A 22,964-nucleotide genomic window follows, 5' to 3' on the forward strand; every position below is an offset into this window, starting at 1 on the left:
GATTGGAGCCTGGTGCAACCTCCTGGCTTGTCAGTCCTCAGTCAAACTGTCCAACCCATGCCAACATGGAAAGCAGACATTAAACAATGATGATGATAAAGCTAAAACAATGCAAGTCATAAAAAAATTAATAATACAGGCCACGTCAACTAACAATACCTTTACTTTATAGATTTCCTGAAGGAGGTGTTCCTAAGCCTGAAATATTGAAACACTAAGTAAAAGTACTAACCATTGACCTGTATTATTAATTTTTTTATAACTTGCATTGTTTTAGCTTTAAAAGAGAAATAAACACACACACACACACACACACACATACGATTCTTGATGCAGCTTAGCAGACACTTTGCTGAAACATCATGGCCATGTTAAACGATATGAATATATGAATAAATCTAATTAATTACTTAGACAAACTTGCATAATCAGTTTCACAAATATCTGCATTACTGAAAGTTTCACATGGAAAAAGCATGTTTGGTCATTTGGATACAATGATACTGAGTGGTGAGACAACCACAGCTTCTTAACAAGGCTCATTCTTTTTATCCAGTTTGGGTCAAGTGGCTGAACTAATAATTTGACAATGTTAGGTATTATAACAATTGCTCAACATCTACTGAATGGGGGGAAACTGATAGGGAACAATTTCTGTAGCTTTTGTTAGAAATTTCAGTAAAATTTCAGCCATTAACAATTGATGGCTGAAATTGACTAACAGAAAACTCCAGGATTAAAGTCACCTGTTTTATGCTACAGATGAGTATGGAGGAACCAGGTAATATCCTTGATTTCAAAGCTTCTAGATAAAAATTTTTATGAAGAGGGTTTGACACCAGAGAAATAATCTTTCCATTAAAACCTGGAACATTCTCAATAAGGCCTTCTCTTACTCTCCGGAGTTTTCTTTCTATAAGACATTGAACAGTCCAATGAATCTCATATAAAGGGATAAGAGCTTCCATACTTCTGCCATCAGCAGAGCTCACAATTGATTTTTAAGCTATTGGCTGTTAATATTGTTTTGTAAATTTAACTGAAATAATTTCACTAGAAATTCTAGCAAAAGCAAGAAAGACCACTATCTAATGTGCCAAGTTGCACCTCAAGCAACAACTGCCAGGCAATCTAGCAATCGTTGGATTATCATTTCCACCTTGTGACCTGAAGTGTTTAACAAATGCAAGCTTTGCTCATCATCCAATGACAACCAGTCTTATTTAGAAGTTATGGCTGTCTCACTATTTAGTATTATTGTATTCTGAATGGTGAGACATGAACTTTTACATCTACTAAACATTTTATCATAGCTAATCTCACTCAGATTAATAGAAACATTTTAACCTCCACAACATGTAATGATTGCTCTTTTTCTTTTGTTTCAACATCTACTTGTGCACACACACACATATATCTGTATAACTCAGTCTATCTTTAACTAATTTCTCATTAACATTCCAAGCTAAATTTTCCCCTCTATAATTGCATAAGATTTGGTTTCAAATTAAAAAAATTAAATCCAAACATATTCTTCTATTTGGTGCCAAGAAATACAGACAATCTTGAGTGGGTGAATGGATAAATACATTTAGCTGATGTAATGGCTATAAATAAACCATTTATCAAACTATCCAAAATATCAACAAAGGAAAACATTTAAGCAGCTTTTTTAGAAGGAAGTCAAGTAGTAATATAGGAAAAGTTAGCTTTTATAAAACTGCTTCATGTATTTAATATATCAATACTCTAATACTCTAACCAAACACTTAACTATTTAACAATCAAATATGTTTACTATATTTATTATGACTCATAACATGGAAAACTGTTTATTGTCATCAACCTGTGAAACCAAAAGCATACTTCTTTATTCCATTGTACAAAAATTATTCTTCGTCCCACACCAAAAAATAATGATAGTGTTATTGCTTTTAAAATTTTGTTCTTAACTATATTATATAATCTAAATTACGACTCAGAATTCCAATATTTTTTGAAAATTCTGAATATAAAGAAAAAAATTCTTTTTCCAAATAAATAATCAAAGCGAGTTTAGCTTCCATATTCTCGTTTACTCAAAAGTCGACTTTACAATAATGACTGCATTTGCTTTTATCTTTGTGAAAACAGGAAAACATTTTTACAGTGACATAATTCTGGTCGCTGAAGGCCATTTCAACCTACTAGAGCTTCTTATTTCAAAGACAATGTATACAGCTCATAGAAAAACAACTTATTGACTAGACATATTTACTGGAATAGTTCAATGAGTATTAGTCTGGTTGTAATCTGAAAACTTTTAACTGATAATTTGACATCAAGAGAAAAAAAATGCTTCAAGAACAAAACTGAGATTGCATTGTAGCAGAGAACTTATTAAGAAATGAGAATTAATTACAAATAAAGATAATCAGAAACTCTTTTTGTCAGACCAGACATGGGTTGGATAAGTCTGATTTACAACACATTTTTATAAATCTTGATATTTTGGCTAGCACCTATCCTGTCTACTCCTGTTTTCCCAATTGAACTTTCACAACTGGCATGTATCATCAACTCTCAGGCCTATATTAGGACATATACCTATTCCCAGTTATTGCAATTCACAACTTAAATATTCAACCAACCAATTTACACTTATCCACCACCTTCAATGCTGTAATTTCACCCACAATATTTCCCTATTGCACACATTAACACATTTTAAAACCTACTTTGAAATTCCATCCTACCCATTCCCACCCTCTCTTCTATGATGTGAGCCCCTACAATAAAAGACTTGTTCTGTTCTGGTCCCTTCTTTCTCACTTTAACCCCTAATCCCATAGCATAAAGCCACTCTCCTCTCTACTATAACCCCATTCTGTCTTGTAGGCTGTAACTTGCAGAGAAGTGCCTTTCTATCTTCTGCCAGAATCTTAAGAAAGATTGAGATTTGAGGTGACTTGTTGTCACTAAAACTCAAAGTAATATCCCTGCTGACAAAACAAATGATAGCTTTACAATAAAAATAGCAATTCTTTTTAACATAGGCATAAGACATACAATTTTGACAGGAGGGGGAAGTGGATTACATTGACCACAGTATTTGACTGGTACTTATTTTATTGACCCTGAAAGGATGAAAAACAAAGTTGATGTAAAGAGCTAGAAAAAAATGTTGTTATGCATTTTATCCAACTCGTTGCCTTAATAATAACAAATATTATTATTATGATTATTGTCGTGATTATCATTATCATCTCCTAATATAATAATGAGCATAGTGTTTATATATATATATTTGTCCAAAATCACATTTAGTAGTATAAGTGAAGGGAGAGGAGAGAAAATAGTAATTCAGTGAAGGAGAAGTAGTGAGAATAATAGCCCTGACTGAGAGGGAGTGAGAGAAAGTAATAGCAATGAGAGAGAGGAAGTGGCAAAGAGCATGTCGTGTATCTTCTGTTTTTCTCCGTCACAACATATGAATAAGAAAGGCAGGGTGAGAGATGAATAACAAAGGAAGGGGTGAAAAAGTAAAAATCAGCATTTCAACTGTGTGAGTTTGTGTGTGTGTAATGGAAACGAGATGGTGAACATTCAACACTGAAAAGAAAAGTCAAACAGCATTTCAACCCTGTGTGAGTATATGTGTGTGCATGTACAAGGGAAGTGTGTGAATGTTATTATAATAAAAGAATAAATAATTATTAAAAAATGTTTCTCACTTCTTCTAACTGTTCAGAATGTTCTCTAAATTTCACTGACAACTCATCCACTTTGTCAGGACTTCCAGCTAATCCATGGATCTTTAATCCCTTTAGTAGATCATGGTCTTCATTAACCTTGAATAATTCCGATGCTTGGTCCATTGTGGTGTCTTGTAGCTGAGATGAGCAAATAAACAAAATATCAAAATAAACATTTCAAGAACAGATTCATATTTAAGAACTTTTTTTATCATCAATTTACCAAAATAACTAAACCAACAAGAAGCATTAAATTGTGGTCTAAAACATTTGAGTGGTCTATTTTCTCCAAATTTTGATTCTATTTCTTAACATTTTAGATATGATATAGACAGCTCATAAACATAATAACATATTGATAAACTGTCTATATTAATAGACTACGCTGAAATATTTGAAACTGAATGGCTGCTGCTTCAAAAATATCTTCTATTCTACAATCTACTCCAGTTGGTTCAATGATTCTCTGCTTTGATGAAATAAAAGCATTTATTTCAGTATCAGTCTCAGGTATAAATATGAGATTAACATGATTATTGCAGTTATTATAGATATAAACAGCATGTACTGACTGCTCGATTTGCTAATTTAGGTATGACTGCCATTACCGAGAAGTCAGCTCAAACATTGTCCAATATTCTTCATGCCAAACCATTTTTCTTGTAAATTGTCACAACCCACACACACACTGTTCATTATTTACTTCCATACTTTACCATGTTTCCCACAGATATCTTATATTATCAACCTTTTGTTACTACCAAAAGAAATAAAAGTTTTGACTTTAATGAATTTCCATCACATCTACCCCAGTACTAATTATATTCTTAAAAGAACCAAATCTATTTACAACTTCCTAAATTTCTTGAGCATTTCATGATCTTTATTGCATACTTGTCTTTTGCTACCAAATATTTCTGTGTAGCTAAACTCATGGTTCTTGGTCTGTCTATTAAAGATTCCCTTTCCTTTGTTGAGAAACCATTATCTGCAATGATTAAACAACAGTGACTTCCTAACTGCTTCTTTCCAACATATTGAGCAAAACCACATTCTTAACAGGTTTGGTCTTTCTATTCTAGCACTTTAGCGTTTACCATATTTTTAAGCTCTTTGACTCGTCCATTCTATGCTTTGAATTTTTCAAAAGCCTGTCATCAGATTCTGCCACAAGAACTAGCTCTGTAACAAGAAAAACTAGTCTTGACTTACAAACATGATAGATAACACAGTGCCTTGGTGCACAACAACCTCTAAGCTAAATTCTACCTAGAACTTATAGTCAATTCAGACTGCTTACACAATCATGATTTCAAAGTTCACCAAAACTATAGAACATGGGTTTCTAACAAAAGCTCCATGTGGCAAATTTCAATTTAACCTAATAATTTCTTTTGAAATTTCAATTTAACCTAATAATTTCTTTTGAAATTTCAATTTAACCTAATAATTTCACTAGAAACAATACATTTGATCTTTTATCTTGATACAAATCAAAACTGCAGTCTTATACAAGGTGGGCCAAGAGTCACAAAGCATAAAAATATAGCTCGTGCAACAACTAAAGCCACCAGATTACAATATACAGACTTCTTGACTTTTGGCTCACCCATTATAACCTAACCTGCTCAAACTTTGATCTCGTTTTCTTAATTATTTGTATCAGCTTGAAGCCTCATCATATTCTCTCTGCTACATTACAAATGTATTACAGATGAAATCTGATTCTTTCAGCATCTTAGAAACTATCATCCAGATATTTCTTGTAGCATACACTGCCATCATGACTGTAGTTGTCAAATCTCTTTAGCAGACTTTTATAGGATTTTTTTTTTTTTTTTTTTTTGAGAAAGAAGGAGCTATCCTGAGTATACTGTATCTCATAGTAATCCTATCCTTACTTTTCTAGTTCCCCATCATCAACAGCAACTGTGTGTGTGTGTGTGTGCGTGTGTCATTTCAAATACACTTCTTCCCTAATTATATTCTTATTTATACAAGCAGAAGTTTTGCAAATTCAAATATTTTATACCCCTCAACTTCCTGAGACAAAACATCAATAAAAACCCTTATCACTATGTCTCTCCCAGCCATATAAACCAATTATTTAGCTTCTTACCCAGCGTTCACATTTTCTATTTTGCTCCCTGCTTCTTCTCATTCCTGTTCCTTAGCATTACAAATTGAGAAGAAGAAACTAAAAGACAATAAGACAATCTAATGGTTTCCTATTTTAGATGTTGTTATGATCATGGCAAGATATTAAGATTCTTCTTAAACACTGTAACTCAATAAAATTGAAGATGCCATTGTCAAAGTAAATCACTAAATTTATAACCGAGCAGCACTGATGTTAAGTATCACAGTTAAGAGAGCAACTCTTTCACATTACTATCAAGCAGCTTGAGATAGCTAGAGATAATCCATTAGAACATCTAATATCAAACAGCTGTAGGCACAGGCATGGCTGTATGGTTAAGAAGCTCACTTCCCAATCATGTGGTCTTGGGTTCAGTCTCATAGCATGGCATCATTGGCAAGTGTCTTCAACCTTAGCTCCAGACTGACCAAAGCCCTGTGAGGAGATCTGATAGACAGGAACTGAAAAGAAGCCTCCCTCTGTGTGTGTGTGTGTGTGTGTGTGTGTGTGTGTGTGCCTGCACATATGTGCATGCACCCTTATCTAGGCATCACATGATTGTTGTAAATGAGCATCCACATCATATAAGCAATGCTGTTCATTTGCAGTCTTCCACGAAAAACATGCCTGGCCATGAGGACATATTACCTTGCTTAGAAATAGGCATCAGGGAGGCCAGGGCATCTAGTCATAGAGAAATCTGCCTCAACAAATTTCATCTGGCTTGTGCAAGCAAGAAGAAATGGACTGATGATGATGATATGTAGAAAGTCTTAGAAACGCTGACATTAGGACAACAGTTGTAATGTTGGGTGAATGAAAATATAACTGCCAGATGTTGATATGATGGAAAATGTCTAAGTTATGAAGTACAGAGTTAGAAATACCAAAAATAGCAAATGTATTTGAAATATTAAGTTTGAAGCATTAAACAGTAGTTCTTTACATAGGTTTACTATGTACGGAATCTTAACAGTGTAATAAAATGAAATATTGGGTATATTTAGTAATCCATTCACCAATAAGAACTGAAACCTTTTGATTTAAATATCTCTCAAGTTTATTTTATCAAAGGTTTCCATTCCTTGTTTTACCAAATTTCTAATCCCCACACAAACATCTCCCAGTAGTTATTCTATTTCTAATTTCATACACTTACTTTTCCAATATGCTATACTAACCAAATCTTTCTCATAAAATATCTTAGGTTATTAAATCAGAATAAAGGTTCCACAGAGAAAATATCAGGACTAAAAACTGAACATTAATTTTTTTCCTTTGTTGAGTAAAGAGATTTCTTGTAGCTTGACCAAATCAATGTAGGAACAAAGTCTTAAATTTTGCTCCACATTAAACACAATTTGTAGAAAGAATTTTTCCTGGTATTCTTATGTTTAGAACCAACGTATTTAAGAATCATTTGGTAGTTTACTATCAGAAAAAAAGACACAGGTGTAACATCAACAAAAAGTAATTTGTAGTTTGCATCCCAAATACATGGTTTTAGGTTCAGTCTCATTACAAGGCACCTTGGACAAATGTCTTCTGTATCCCAAGGTCAACTTCAGCCTTGTGAGTGAATGTCGTAGATGAAAACTGCAAACCAAAATAAGCCTAGATGTGTGTGTGTGTAGGAGATAGATAGATAGAGAGAGAGAGAGAGAGAGAGAGAGAGAGAGAGAGAGAAAGAAAAAGAGAGAGAGTCTGTGTTTGTGTCTTCTTGTCTTGACATCAAATGAGAGATGTAAATGAGTGTCACTGTCATACAATGTCATTTGTTTCTAATATTCTACAATCACATGTTTAGCTATGGGGAAATATTACCACCTTTGGAACTGCTGAGGATTGGTGACAGGAAAAGCACCCAACTCTACAGAATCTGCCTCAGACTCCATCCAGCCCATGCAAGCAAAGAAAAGTGGATGTTAAAATGGTGATGATGAATTTGTTTAGAGAGAATTTACATTATTTCTAAGACAGAAATAATAACTATTATTCTGTCTGACAGGTTTCAAGTTTTAATTATCAGATATAGAAAACAATTGTCAGAGATTAGAATAAGAGAAGACTTCCTGTATAGTCTCTTTCTCTACTTCTAAGCCATAACTTATGTCTTGTGCAAGTGAATATTTAATCTTTCTCCTCAACACAATGAAGACCCACTATCAGTTATTGTGTAAACATTATGTCAATCATTGTAAAATACTATTGGCATGTCACACAAAGCAACAACTTACTTTCATGTTCCAAACAAAAACACTTGTATCATCCAATCAGCAATTATTTTTGAAAAATGAAGCCAAACTAAACAATATTTCTCTAATTTATTTTGTCTTCAAGTGCAAACTCTTTTATAAACTGCAATACTTCTTTCAACAACAGTTATTGTTCAGCTAATTTACATTGAGATTCAGCTTATATAAGAGGAGTTATAAGTATAAATATAATTAAATTCTTTACAGTGAAAATGAATATATTTTTTTGTTTAATGTTTTCTACAAGTAGCAATAGTAGCAGCAGCAGCAATCCTTTCTACTGTCGGCAAGCCTGAAACTTGCAATGAGGGGAATAGTAGAAGTGAAACACCGGAGCTGAGTGGTAATTATTTCAACGATCCTGAAAGGATGAAAGGCAGAGTCGACCTCGGCAATATTTGGACTGTAAAACTAGAAGAAATACTACTAAGCATTATGTCCTTAATGATAATAATGAGCTTTATGGTCACTTTGTGTTTAGACTTGGAAATGGTCAGTTTGTGTTAAAATCAAACGAGTTATGTAAATTTCCTCAGGTAATTATTCAGATTTTAGTTAACAAACAAAAATTTTGTAAATGATCTCACCTGTTTATGAAGAACCTTTGATGCTTCAATTGTTTTAAGAATTGCAGTTTCTAATTCTTGACTTGATGACGCATTTTCTTTCTGATCCTGGAAAACAGAAAAAAAAAAAATTTAAAAATCTGTCCTAAATGGAATAATGTAATCAAAAAATATAGGCGTAGCCTTTAATTATTTCAATTCATTTAACTGTTTTGATACTAACCAGTTTGAGATCACTCTGGATCTAGGATACAAATTTGCCATTTTAATGTCACAAATTAAAACATTTCATCAAAATTTCATTCTATGTTCCAAGACGCCAGCTTAAAAAAATAAATTTATTTCACTAATTTCATGATTTTCAAAATTAATTGAAACTTAGGAAGAGTGTTTCAACAGAACTATGGTAATAAAAGGGTTAGTATTTCATGGTACTTAAATTAATTCAATAGTTCTTGTTGTTCTTTGGCTCCAAACAAGTCTTACCTAAGTAGACCCTATGATCAAAAGCATTCCAGCAATGACCATTATTGTCTATTTCTTAAATACTGTATCTGTGACTACATTGTTGAATATTTCCTTCCTTTTCAGGTCAGTTGTTTTAGACATCCATCACAATTCTATTCACACGTATATTGTTTTATAAAAGTATTAAATCAGCCTGACTTTTTGATAAGCAGGGTGTGGTTTGAGGGAGATTCGGTTGCTATTTCTGGCAGACTGGCTTCAAAAGTTACTATTGATGTTAATACTTTAAATGTCTTACAAATTTTATAAATAAAATTTTCAAATAATATTGAATTGTTGTTGAATAGACAACATTTTTAACTCCTAAAATCTGTGACATATGCATCCATACACATGACAGTTTTTAGCAAATTGACCATTGCTACTACTGCTGCTGCTGTCATCTTCACTGAGAAGTTGACCATTGCCACTTCTGTATCAAAGAGAGGCTGACCAGTACTACTATTGTGTTAATAGCAAGCTTATGTCTACTTGAGCTCTAGTTACCCTTTGGCCCAGTTCTCATGGTCCTTATAATTTTGTTAGGGCTGAATTGATTCTTTCTATTTCAATTGATTCTCATGTGTAACTAAGAAGGAAAGGTTCTACTTGAAATTAGACACAGAATCATAAACCTCCAACAGCTGCATTCTTTCTCAGGTTTGTAGTGTTGACAAGAAATGTTGGATGAAAATAATTATTGATATATGTTAAACAGACATTATTTGCTTAAGTCTTAATATTGTTGATTCTACTGATTATCTAATTATGGTCTTTTTCACTGGTGGTGGTCTAGACTGAATACATTTGCTTTTCATATATCATTTGTGTTTTTTCTACGTTTATTTGAGATATTTTGTTTTTTACTGTATAATATCAAAGTGTTTTGCTGTTCTGTGTCTTTAGTTAACCAAGTTTAGTTTTTACTGTTTAAGGCAGTGAATTGGTAAAGTCAGTAGAGTGTTTTATAAACTGCCTCATGGTATTTATTCCAACACTGTGCACTGCACTGAGTTCAAATCACACCACGAACAACTTTGCTTTTTCATCTTGTCACGGTCAATACTCTAAAAGGATGAAAGTACCATTCCAGGACGGTGGATTCAAGGAATTGTTAGAGTGTTGGACATGATCCCTTCCAGGATGTGTTCTGGCCCTGTACATTCTGAGTTTAAATTCTCTCTTGTCACTGAAAAATGGTGACACTTATGTAAAGAGCAGCAACCAACAGATCATCATCATTTAGCATTTGTTTTTCATGGTGACATGGGTTTGGATGGTCCAGCACAATCTAGCAAGCTGCAGGGGTGCGCCTAGCTCTAGTGTCAGCTTTGGCATAAATTTTTACTTCTGAATGTCCTTCCTAATGCCCATCACTTTACAGAGAATACTGAGATTACCAAATAACTTGCAAGGCAGAAAAGTATAGGGTAGAGGAGAGCCATCAAAATGTTATCAAGCAATTTGAAAAACCAATAGAAACATAGCTTTATTGGTTCAATCTGAGGATTATCTACCACCACCTGCTACCATCATGTAGTTAGAGATATGCCTTTTTATGTTGGTCTTGTGGGTGTACATCTATTAGCTAATTCAAAGTATAAACTGATATTTTCATTATTAATGAAGTGACAAAAGAGAGACATTCCCCATTTTGCTGCTGATATTTTGCTGCTTTATGAGGTAATTAAAAATGAGCTTGGGTAAGTATTTTATTTTTTGAGATCAAATTCACTAATACCATTTGAAATAACAACTCCTGGTTTTGGTACAAGGCCAACAACTTTGAAGTGAAGGACTTAGTCAAAACCATCAACTCCAGTACTGAACTGGTGCTTTATATTATTGACTCCAAAAGGATAAGAGGCAAAGTTGACCTCAGCAAGTTTTGAGCTAAAACAGAGCTAGAAGGAATATCGGTCCCAATTTTTGACAAAAAGCTAACAATTTTGGGGAAGGGGTTAAGATGATTACATTGGTCCCAGTCCTCAACTGGTACTTTTTTTTTATAGACCCTGAAAGGATGAAAGGCACAGTTGACCTCAGCAGAACTTGAATTCAGAATGTAAAAATGGATGAAATACTTCTAAGCATTTTGCCTGCTGTGCTAACGATTCTGCCAGCTAACGATTCTGTAAGGCTATTATTATTATTATTCAGGTCGCTGCCTGAAGAATAACATCCGTCAAATGTAAATAATGTACATAATTCCTCATCTCTTAAATATAGAACAATACATCTGATGTTTCTAACACCCTTCTGGTAATTCACACCTGTTGATAGATGAGAGTTCAATTTCTGACAGCAGGAGATGCTGTGAAAGGCACTCCCCAGACACACTGTAGCCACCGCATGTGCAGGGGTGTGTGTGTGTGTGTGTGTATTTGTATAAATTTACTTTATTTCACCTTTACGAGAAAGATAAATAGTATATATTTATACTAATTTACTTACTCTATATTAATATCTTCATTTGATAATTGAAAATGTCACAAGAGAGACATTTAAACACACACACACATTTAACTATTTCTCTTGTGAATTCTCATTCCTTCAGGTCTGATTCATCTAATCTATTCCATTCTGTAACACCTCACAAAACATTTCTCATCAAGTGTTTTCAATCTGTATCTATTTATCTGCTTAAAATGATTTCATTATCTTCCAGTTACAGCTGTGTATTCAAGAAGACTGCTTCATAACCATGTGGTTTTAGGTTCAGTCTCATTGTGCAGCATCTTGGGTATTTATTATAGTCTTGGGCCAACCTATGCCTTCAGAGTAAATTTGGTAGGCGGAAACTGTGTGGAAACCATGCATGCATGTGTATACATATCTGTGTTTTCCCCATACCACTTGACAACCATAGAGTAAGTACTAGATTTAAAAAGAAAAAGTACTGAGATTGATTTGTTTCACTAAACCCTTTGAGGTGCTACAGCATGGCCATAGTTCTATAACTGAAAAAATAAACCTGTTACATTTTTGCAGTTTCCTCCAGAGAGGTTAATTTATCAGAATACCAGAGATCATTCATTGCATCGTAACCATTTCAGTTTTCTCTTCAAGTGTTTACCAGCCCTGTTCTTCTACACAATACTTCAGTTCTTATGCCTTTGGTTTGTTTTAGCCATCTTGACTAAGACCATGCTGGAGCATTGCCATCACAGAAATAAATATCTCTGTGCCCAGAGACAGTATCTCTTTTGTCAGCACAAGAAATTGTCTAGACATATCTAAACAATTATAGACGTTACTGATAAATGTGCCCAAAATAACAATAAACAAACACTGAATCTTGCCATAAATTTCACTCAGCTATAGTCTTGCAAATATTTTTAGTATAATAGTAACTGTAATTCATGTTTAAATATTCAGTAAGGCTATCAAGAGGTCAGAGCTGTCATAGACATTATATTATGACCTTTGTCAAATCATATTCAACACTAACTGGGGAGGGGAGGGTCTGTTTCAGGTTTCCAAGTTTACTGAACAGTATTGAAACTTCATAACCCATCTATCATTAAGAATTCATATAAGAGACATCATCATCATCCATTTAACATCCATCTTCTAGGCTGGCATGGGATGGACAGATTGATTGGGGGCTGGCAAGGCAAGGGGCAGCACCATGTTCTACTGCCTGTATTTGCATGGTTTCTACAGCTGGATGCTCTCCCAAATGCCAACCACTTTACAGAGTGCACTGGGTACTTCTTACATGGCACCAGCACCAGTGTTTTTTATGTGGCATCAGCATTGACAGGGTCACCAAGTACCTTGCAAGACAAAAACCCCTCAACTGGGAGGGGGGGCTAGTACTGAGGGATGTGGTTTTGTGTCAGTTGAGAGATTTATGGTATAGGTGGGACATATATAGGTGTTTCTTAAGTGGTTGGTGTTAGGAAGGGCATCTGATCATAGAAACCAAAGCAGAAATGAAATGCAAGCAAAATAAGGCCCTTCTGACCCATCTTGGTGAGCATATGTGCTGATTGCAACAGTGGTAACACATCAGATGTAAAACAATGACGATAATGATGCATTCAGACTAGTTCTCTCTCTTCTCTTGTTACTCTTTTGCTTCTCTCTCTTCTTTCTCCTCTCTTCCCATATCTCTCTCTCTTGCTCTCCCCCTCCCTTTATATCTTTTTTCCCCTTTCTCTTTCTCTCGCATACTGAAGAGGGAAAGAGGATTTATAGGTCAAACCACAGATGAAATGTCAGCTAAATTTCCTGTTAATAATCACTAATGAAAATATACACAATTCTGGCCAACAAAAGAGTTGACTGGGCTATTATTTTGCTGCCTGGCAAATTAACATTGAGAGATGCAAATAAAATATAAAATAGTTAGTAAAGGTCACAGTTAATAAAAAAAATTCCTCATAAGGAATCTCGAAACATCTGTTACTCCATATTTTATATTTTGAATTATCTAAAATCAAAATTACAAGATCTTAAGGAACAATTCATAAATGGTCTCATATACTAAATATCAAAGAGTTTTCTTTTTTAATTTGATTGATGCATTGTGAGGTAGAAACTTAAAGAAGCTCACTATGTATGTATGTATGTATGTATGTATGTATGTATGTATGTATGTATGTATGTATGTATGCATTTAATAACCGTTTTATTCTGCTACACAGTTTTATGAGCATGGGACTTGTCCACACTTGTTATTAAATACATGTAACTAATGAAATATGGTGAGTGTTGCCTTCTTTTTACTGTTCCCTGATTCATACTGGGGGGGAGAGAGAGAGAGAGAGAGAGAGACTGTGTAAATATTAAAAAAAAGAAATAAACTATGCTGAACCAGGCTACAGATGGTGACATCACTATTTACTACTCGCTTACAAATACTGTCACCATTTGTTGTTGGGCAGCAACTGGTGATATTTATTGCTATTTCCTTGGCTTTAAAGTTCCATATTCCACTAGAATAAATAAATGTTTAAAAAGTTAAGAACTGGTGACAGGGATTGTACCTTTTTGGCCATAAAAATCCTGTTTCAATTTTCTAGTAAGCCATGCTAGCATGAAACAAAAGATACTAATCTAAATGAACACATAAACAATACTGATTTTATCTTCCATGCACACTAGGTTTTAAAGTTGTATTTCAACGTAGATTTACAAATTTTCAGCTGATGAGTGTCTTAAAAATTTTATCATACCACTTAATATCCAAAATATGAAATAAAATCACAATATAATCCCTTCAAGTGCTGTGCCTTGGTCAATCATGAACTTCAATGCTGAAGGTTTGTGGGGAAAATGTAGCAGCAGCTTTCCTGTTGCCTTCTATCTGTTTATTTAGTGTCCTATATAATAATTTTTAAGCAGGGGGACTAGTTCCTGTGACATGAGGACATGTCCACATACTGGTACACCTGTGTAGCATATGTATAGTGGCCAGCCCTCTTCTGAATCCTGCAAGCCATAATGACAGGACTGCTTTCTGCTTTTTGACTCATAACTGGAGCCCTTGGGAGGTATTACTACCCCAGACCAGAGTAGTCATGACTAAGGAATAACTCTAAACTCCTCCAAACTCCTGAACTTTGAAGTTGGTGCCTCATCATTGGATCCAATTATAATGTCTTGCCCAAACAACACACAATATCATAACTTTCTTAAATTCACTAATCATTTAAAATCAATAATAATTTTAATTAGACTGGCCTTACAATAGTTGTCTATAAATACAAAAGCTGTGAAGTAAGCCTTAAAAGTATGATAAAGCTTTCACACAATAGAGAAAATGCAACTTTTGAAAAGTGTCATGTCAATTTGAACAGATAAATTTTGTCACTAAAATTTACCAAGTGTGTACTAATAGTTTACAGCATTCATTAAGTGTACTCTAATCGTTTTGCAATGTGCATAAATACTTTACAGTGTACATTAATAAGTGTACGTTAGTAGTTTACAGTGTATATTCCATAAGTGTACAATAGTTTACAGTGTACATTTTTTCTTTCATTTTATTTTTAACGACTGTTCTAGTAGATAAGAAAACTGAAATTCAAATATCAAAGATCAATTAGTATTTAATATCTGAGAGAAATCTGTACAAAACATATCATTGGCTTTAATATCCAATGATCAATAAAGATTGTCTTTTCAAAATAGATAATTTCAATGAACCTGTAAAACTATTATTTATACATTCAATAATATAGCAACTCAGTACAATGGAGGTAACAATTCAGTGATATATCTTCTGCAACAAAGACTATATAACCTCTCATAGTATTGTTTTCTTTAAGATATTACATTAACCTGCAACAGCATAGAGTACAGTCTTCTCACGAACACAAGATTCTATAAATAGCGTGGCTTGATCAAATAAAACTCTTCAACATCTCCAGAAATCTATTCATGACTGATTAGATAAAAAAGCAAAATACGATAGCAGGAGTTTTTCTAAATTGTTTAGCAACCTAACTTTATATGTTTGAAACCATAATTTAATACTTGACTAATTTAATAAATCTTTTCTGGAGTACATTATTCAATCTTTGCCAGTATTACTTACTCTCAGCCAATTCTTACAACTAGAGCAAGCAATATCCAACTAGAACTTCCAGTGAAGATTACTTTCTTGCCTTCAATTCTTTTCCCCCATTGTTCCCTACCACCACCATCATACATTAGAGAATGTGCAGAATTGTGATTTCATGTGTTCTAGAGGTTCAAACTTTCATTTTATTTTTAAGCAGAGATTATTCTTATTGAGACAAGAGTCATTAAAGGATGTTCGGAAACACCTTTTTCTTTTTTGTTATTTCTTTTGTTAATTTGTATGTGCATGTGGAGATTTATCAGTATCTTGATGTCACATGACTGTGAGGTAAATGAGTGGGAGCTTCATACAAGTGATGTCTTTTAATTCCAATCTTCCATGTCCAGCCATGGGGAATACAAATACTATCTTCCTTAAAGACAAGTGAGGGTTGGTGATAAAAAGGGCATCGGTCATAGACAATCTGCTTCAGCATATTCTGCCTGACACATGCAAGCATAAAAAAGTGAATGTTATAACAATAATGATTATAATGATGACGATGCTGAGGAATGAAAAGTAAACCAAGAGAAAATAAAAATGCTTCACATACCAAACTGGCACCAATTTTAATTAGATTGTTCAGTTGAATCCGTAGTTGATCACAAAGATCAAGTATGCGTTCTCGGTTCTCATGGGAAGTGTAGGCAGAGTCAGTGAAATCCTGGCTACTTTCAATTATTAAGTCTAAGGCACTGTTGAGTTTCTCCTGAGTACTCGGACCTACCATTGTTATCCGAGTTAGTTCACATAAATCCTGATAGGGAAAAAGAAAAATGATGTTCAAAAATAAATTAATAAAAAAACCACTTCCATGCATACCATTTTTTTTCGTTTTTTTTAAATAGCATCAAAGAGAAACAATTATAGCTGCAAGAAACCTGAAAGCACTTTGCAATCAATGTTAAAGGGAACACACCACCACAATACATGGAAGCTCTCTTAGGTACCAACCACACATTTCTGTTACAAAAACCAATACATATTTATCGATTAACAAAGATGAAAGTCAACATCAATAAAGATAAAAGGTTGAGACAACACAGTCACACATTTTTCATTTGATTTCTTTGCTGCCATTCTCCGGTCATCAAAATAAAATCCAATATTTTAATAAAATATCAGGATTACATTATTGATCACTTAGATTATCAATAATTCCTGAAAAGAATGGTTTTTACTGCATAATTCCTCCAGATGTTGGACATTGATTCTAGTTTGGAAGTCAAAATACAGTTCCCTCTTTATCCCTAAACACAACTTCCATTTTATAATTGGAAAATAACAACTGCCAGATTTTTGACACTATTTTCTTCAACATCATCATCATCATCATCAATTAACGTCCATGTACCATTCTGGCATGGACTGGATGGTTTGACAGGATCTGGTGAGCCCAAGGACTGTTTTGGCATAGCTTCTATAGCTAGAGTCCCTTACTAACACCAACTACTTTACAGAGTCTACTGGGTGTTTTTCTAGCAAGACCATGAATCCCAAGGACAAGGCTTTATACAAGGAGATGAGGGGTTAAAGTATGAGAGAAGGGGCCAAAGTAGAATAGATTTCTCTAGAAGAGGTAACATGACTATTCACATTTTAGAAGAGAAGATGGGAGTGATCAGGTGGAGATGGGGAGAGACAAAAATAGTGATGATGAGGTGTCTGAACGAGTAGAGGTGAGTGGGAACAGAGGAACCAGGTGTGATGGTGCTCAAATTTCTTAGCCAATATTCTATACCAACTTTAGTTTTGTTAAACATTTACATTTATTTCATTTTGTGATTGTTTTGGCTTGACTTTATCCTGGTAGTTGATGTTTGACTCCAGAAGTAGCCCTAACTTACTTTTCTCTCCCACCAGCCCCACAGCTATACTAACCACTATGTCTAGCCTCCACCCCCACCCCCTGAACCATCATCCTTCTGGAACCTTCTCCCTGTTCATGTCTTCCAAATAGGTGAATCAACCTCACTGATACTGGGAGATCTACAAAGGTCATGGTCACTGCCCCTGCTTCCAGACTGAGAAAAAATGAAAGGAAAAAAAAACATGACTATCCTCAACTATTTCCAGGCGATACATCCCCAACTACACTACCTAATATGCTCTTCCATGTTTATTTCTTAAGATGTGGTTTGTGTCTAATTTTGATCTATTTCTATTAGAAAAACCATACAAGGGTTCCTCAAAGGATCATTCTACATTGGTTGTTTCTCATACTCAATTAAATGGTTGTTTCTCCAGTTCAGTTTCTTTGACTCCAAACTTCAATGTAAACTTTCTTAGTCCACACAGCCCAATTTAGTAATTAAGACAGGCATTATCACTTCTAGGTTCTGTGAAAGGTATGATATGTAATAAGAATAGGAGGTTGTGTGAACATTCTGTGAGAGAGCTCGGATGATGTTGCTTAACCTCAGGTTGATCCTAATCCAACAGATCTTTGATCAAAGACATTTCATTCATGACTGTTCTGTGTTTTTAAAAGTATATTGTATTACACCACCCATTATACCTTTCCTACTCCCACTCGCTAGAGAGTATGGTGTGATTTGAAGAAGATTTGGTTGCTATTTCAAGCAGGATAAGCAACTATGTAAAAGCTCCATTAACCTTTTTGTTATCATATATCTATATTGAAAAACATTTCTAGCAATTAACTTTGAAAATAAAGAATTTATTAAAATAACTTTATCATTTTAAGCTGGTGTTTGAAATATAAACTACACAAAATTTAGAAGACTTTAAAACAGGGAATTTGTACCATAGAACCAAAATTAGTTTCAGGCAGGTTGATATCAAGAGAATTAATTTTTGTGGATAAAGATATAAATCTAGTTTCCTCATAGATTATTCACCAACACTCATTTTGTTTTGTTGTTCTGTTTGAATAATTAATTTGATGAATGTGTAATAGCATCGAACAGTGCCAAGAGATTTACTGATGTCAAATGTATTTAAGACGATGTGTGACAGTGGATTTCTCTCTTAATTAATGCTGAAGCTATGAAATACTTGTTCAGATGGGATTAAAGTTCAATGCAATAATTAAATAGGGGTCTCAGAAGCATTATATGGTGGTGTGGCAGTAAAAAATAATCAAGAGATTATGTAGGTGATGAGTTTTAAGGTGAAAAACGAGGAAAAATTGAATGGAGGCTGGGGCGAAAATATTCAAGAATGATCTATCTCTCATCTTGTACTTGTTTCAGTCAATGGACTATTCATATTTTTGTTTCAAGTCTGGTACTTATTTTATTGGTCTCTTTTAGCAAACTACAAAGTTACAGGGATGTAAACAAACAAATATTGGTTGTCAAGTAGTGAGTTCACACACACACACACATACACACCTGATAGGTTTTCACATAGTTTCCGTCTACCAAATTCACTCATAAGGCATTGATTGGACTAAAGCTATTGTAGAAAACACTTGCTCAATGTGCCACCCAGCTAGATTGAAACTGAAACCACATGGGTGCAAAGCAAGCTTCTTAGCCATACAGTCATTCCTGCACCTATGTTATGTATATTCCTGAGATGCATTTGTGCAGTAAATGATTTGATCTGAGAATGGTTAGGCGCAGGAGTGACTGTGTGGTAAACAGCTTGCTTACCAACCACATGATTCCGGGTTCAGTCCCACTGTGTAGCACCTTGGGCAAGTGTCTTCTACTATAGCCTCAGGCCGACCAAAGCCCTGTGAGTGGATTTGGTAGACAGAAACTGAAAGAAGACTATCGTATGTGTGTTTGTCCCCACAACATTGCTTGACAACCGATGCTAGTGTATTTACGTCCCCGTAACTTAGCGGTTCGGCAAAAGAGGCTGATAGAATAAGTACTAGGCTTACAAAGAATAAGTCCAGGGGTCGATTTGCTTGACTAAAGGTAGTGCTCTAGCATGGCCACAGTCAAATGACTGAAACAAGTAAAAAAATAACTGAAATGCATTAAGACCAGAACAGTCATTAATAATACACCCTTTTGATTTATTATTATAAAAGTGTAATATATATTTTTTATTATTATAAATTAGTATTTATACATTCTTTTTGTTTTGAATTAAAAAATGAAAAGCCTTGTCTCCATCCTAGGGATAGTCTTCACAAATTTCATATGTAATTTAGGGTTGTTAATTATTAAACTTTAAAAGTGTTCAAGATACAAATAACTTAAGATTGGTTTCAGGCTATGATTAACTTAATAGCACCACCGAGAGAGGTCTTTTAAGTCATGTTTTAGGACACAATGGACCACTCAAGTAAAGAGCTGTCATGCCCAAGACATATTCAGATGTTAATAATTTGTCTGGTACTTCTTGGAAGAATTTGTCCAAGTATGTTTGAATGTTATGGAGTCTTTTCCTATTTTAATTTCCTTCAGGACAATATTGAATAAAGCAGGACCATTTGAGGTTTAAAAAAAAAGTTGTGTCATAATATTCTTATGTGATGTGAACTCAACTTTGTAAGGGGATACATGGCACAGGGGTCAGCCCTGGGTAACTCAGAAACTTTCTACCAACATCATTTGGACAATATTGAAGGAATATTTTCTACATTGTACAAATGATATAGTGCTCATGATGGCGTTGAGTATTGAGTTTCAGCTTTTTGAGGCAAGCCAAATAATTGAGGTCTGTCATGCCATTCATTCCCCCCTCCCCCGCCATGATTAATCTCTGCAGTGCTTCAATCCTAATATTTTGTTTAGTGTGAGGGACCGCAATGGACAACAATATTGAAAGTGAGACCTTCCAAACATGGAGAAGGGAAGGATAATGGTCTCGTGATCAGAAATTCTGTTCCGGTGTTTAGAAAATAAATGACTTCTCTCATTAATATAAGATCATACATTTATGGAGCCAGTATACAACTGATACTTATTGACCCTAGAGCAATGCAAAGTACAGGTTGACTCTGTTGGAATTTGAACATATAATGGAACCAAACAGTTGTTCAATTACTATATCAACTAACACACCATCCTTGCAGCTTTCCAGTAACAAAAGCAGAAAATAATCCAGATTCTGTTTTTGTGAATTTAAAACCTGCAAAAGACAGTCACATCCTCCCCCATCCCACTGGGTTTATCATGCAGATCTCTACTGTAATGGAAACGACACTTATCAATAAGGAAACCACAACAGATTAATATACAAATATGATAAGGAAATGTTCTGTTTTTCCATCTCTAGCCATCACTATGAAATAGCAAGATGTGTAAAATGTAACATTAGAAAATATCTGAGCATAAAATGGAGTTAGCTATGAGACAAGGAGGCAGACAATATCTTCATATCTAGCTTTGTAAAAGCAGCTGAAACTGAAATGGTTGGATAGCCATTCTAGTATTTCTTGTTTTATCAATAGTATATCACCACTAAAGGAATTTATTTCGCTTAGCAGAAGCAAAATCTAGAACTACACCAAAAAATTTCCACAAGAATGATCAACATATGGATTACAAACAATAATAATAATAATACATGTTGATGATGATGATTTAGATATTTTAAAAAATATATGATAATTCTTCTAAATACAAATAGTAAAAATACTATGAAAATATGGTGTGTGTGGTGGTGGTGGTGGGGAGAAAGCAAGTGTTTATAAAGAAAACTGAAGTGCTGTGATAATGTGACAAAACATGAGTGAGAAAACAAAATAGTTCAAAAGGAACTGCGATGATGATGATGATGATGATGATGATGGTAGTGATGGTGGTGGGTGTATTTCTTTTGGTGATTCTTTTTGTCACATGGTAGCCAGTAAGAAAGTATAAAGTCAATTCAATCTTTCTATTAAGCTTAAATAAATAACTGCTAAGCAGCTGTTAGCTATCTGAATATTTCTAAAACAAGATGGCACGGTTTAACAAAACAGCAACCCAGAGGATTGTCGTATTCAAAAACTAGAACAGCAGAGTTTCGTAATTAATTATCAACGATAAAAGGGGATTACTTATTATCACATTGTAAATTGCTGGTATATATTTGATTAATCTAAGAATTCGTTAACTGGAAGGAATGTTATTAAGAAAGAACAAAGCCTGAAACATGAAGTAAATGTCATACTTCTCTATAGACTATAATAAATAACAGTAACGTGTGTGTGTGTGTGTGTGTGTGTGTGTGTGTGTGTGTGTGTGTGTGTGTAACATTGCAGGTCATGTGGTGTGGCCACAAAGCTTACTTTTCACTCACATGGTTTGGGGTTTGGTCTCACTGAAAGGGTCTTGTACTGAATGGAACTGGTAGTTGAAAATTGTATGGAAACTGTTTGTGTAAGCCTAGTTTGTGCATGTGTGCATGCATATGGAAATACTGATTCTGCAAGTTTTATTAACATGGTATGACCAAAAACAACACCACTTATGTTCTCCAGTAAACAAAAATCCCATTGTTTAGTGGCTGTGCTGCTTTTGACATGAGAAGACCAGTGGAATTATAATCTTGTATGTAGGAAACAAGTAAGAATTAATGAGAGGAAGATGAGCCAGCAATAGAAGAAAACTGTCCCAGTAAGTCTCATCTAACCAAGGCCAACATAGAAAAACACACATGAAAATGACAACAATTATGATTATGATGATTAATGATGCTTACAATCAATGACATGGCCACAGATTGATGACACTAACAATGATTGATGATGAGGTTGAATGAAAGTGACAATGATGATTGATAACAATAACAAGAACTGATTGATGATGATGATGATGAATTATGGCAACAATGACTGATGATGCAAGCAACAAAGGATGATAATGATGCTTGATGATGTCTAAAATTTGCTCTGCTAGAAAGTGTAAAATCTGGGACCCACAGTTGGTAGGTAACAATTCAGAAGAAGCAGGATTAAGTTAACATTTTACTTTAAAGATTCAGTAAACTATTCTCATATAGAATACACTAAACACACATTACTTAGAGACATATAAAGTACTCTGAAATACCAGCACCAAACCTAATCTGATTTAAGGATAAACAAACAACACACACACACACACACACACTTCAGTTAGAAAGAAAGGGTTTGAATAAATTTTATCATCAATTCATTACAAATCATATGTATATATATAATAATATAAATATATATATGCATATATACATACGTATATGTACATACTTACATCTATATGTATATATATATATATATATATATATATATATATATAT

General features: G+C 34.1%; 1 protein-coding gene across 3 annotated transcripts in view; it reads right to left on the bottom strand.

Annotated features, from left to right (window-relative positions):
• LOC106877594 (alpha-catulin) overlaps positions 1 to 22,964 on the bottom strand; it is a 329,504-nt gene that overhangs the window by 39,807 nt on the left and 266,733 nt on the right. For all 3 annotated transcript variants that reach the window (XM_052973445.1, XM_052973457.1, XM_052973451.1), the window contains 3 exons: positions 16,330 to 16,533; positions 8,717 to 8,803; positions 3,714 to 3,872 (listed from right to left, as the gene is read on the bottom strand). In XM_052973445.1, the coding sequence (XP_052829405.1) occupies positions 3,714 to 3,872; positions 8,717 to 8,803; positions 16,330 to 16,533 (450 nt within the window). The remainder of the gene's footprint in view (positions 1 to 3,713; positions 3,873 to 8,716; positions 8,804 to 16,329; positions 16,534 to 22,964) is intronic.

Source organism: Octopus bimaculoides, chromosome 1 (genome assembly GCF_001194135.2).
Source record: "Octopus bimaculoides isolate UCB-OBI-ISO-001 chromosome 1, ASM119413v2, whole genome shotgun sequence".
In the NCBI taxonomy this organism is placed as follows: Eukaryota; Metazoa; Mollusca; class Cephalopoda; order Octopoda; family Octopodidae; genus Octopus; species Octopus bimaculoides.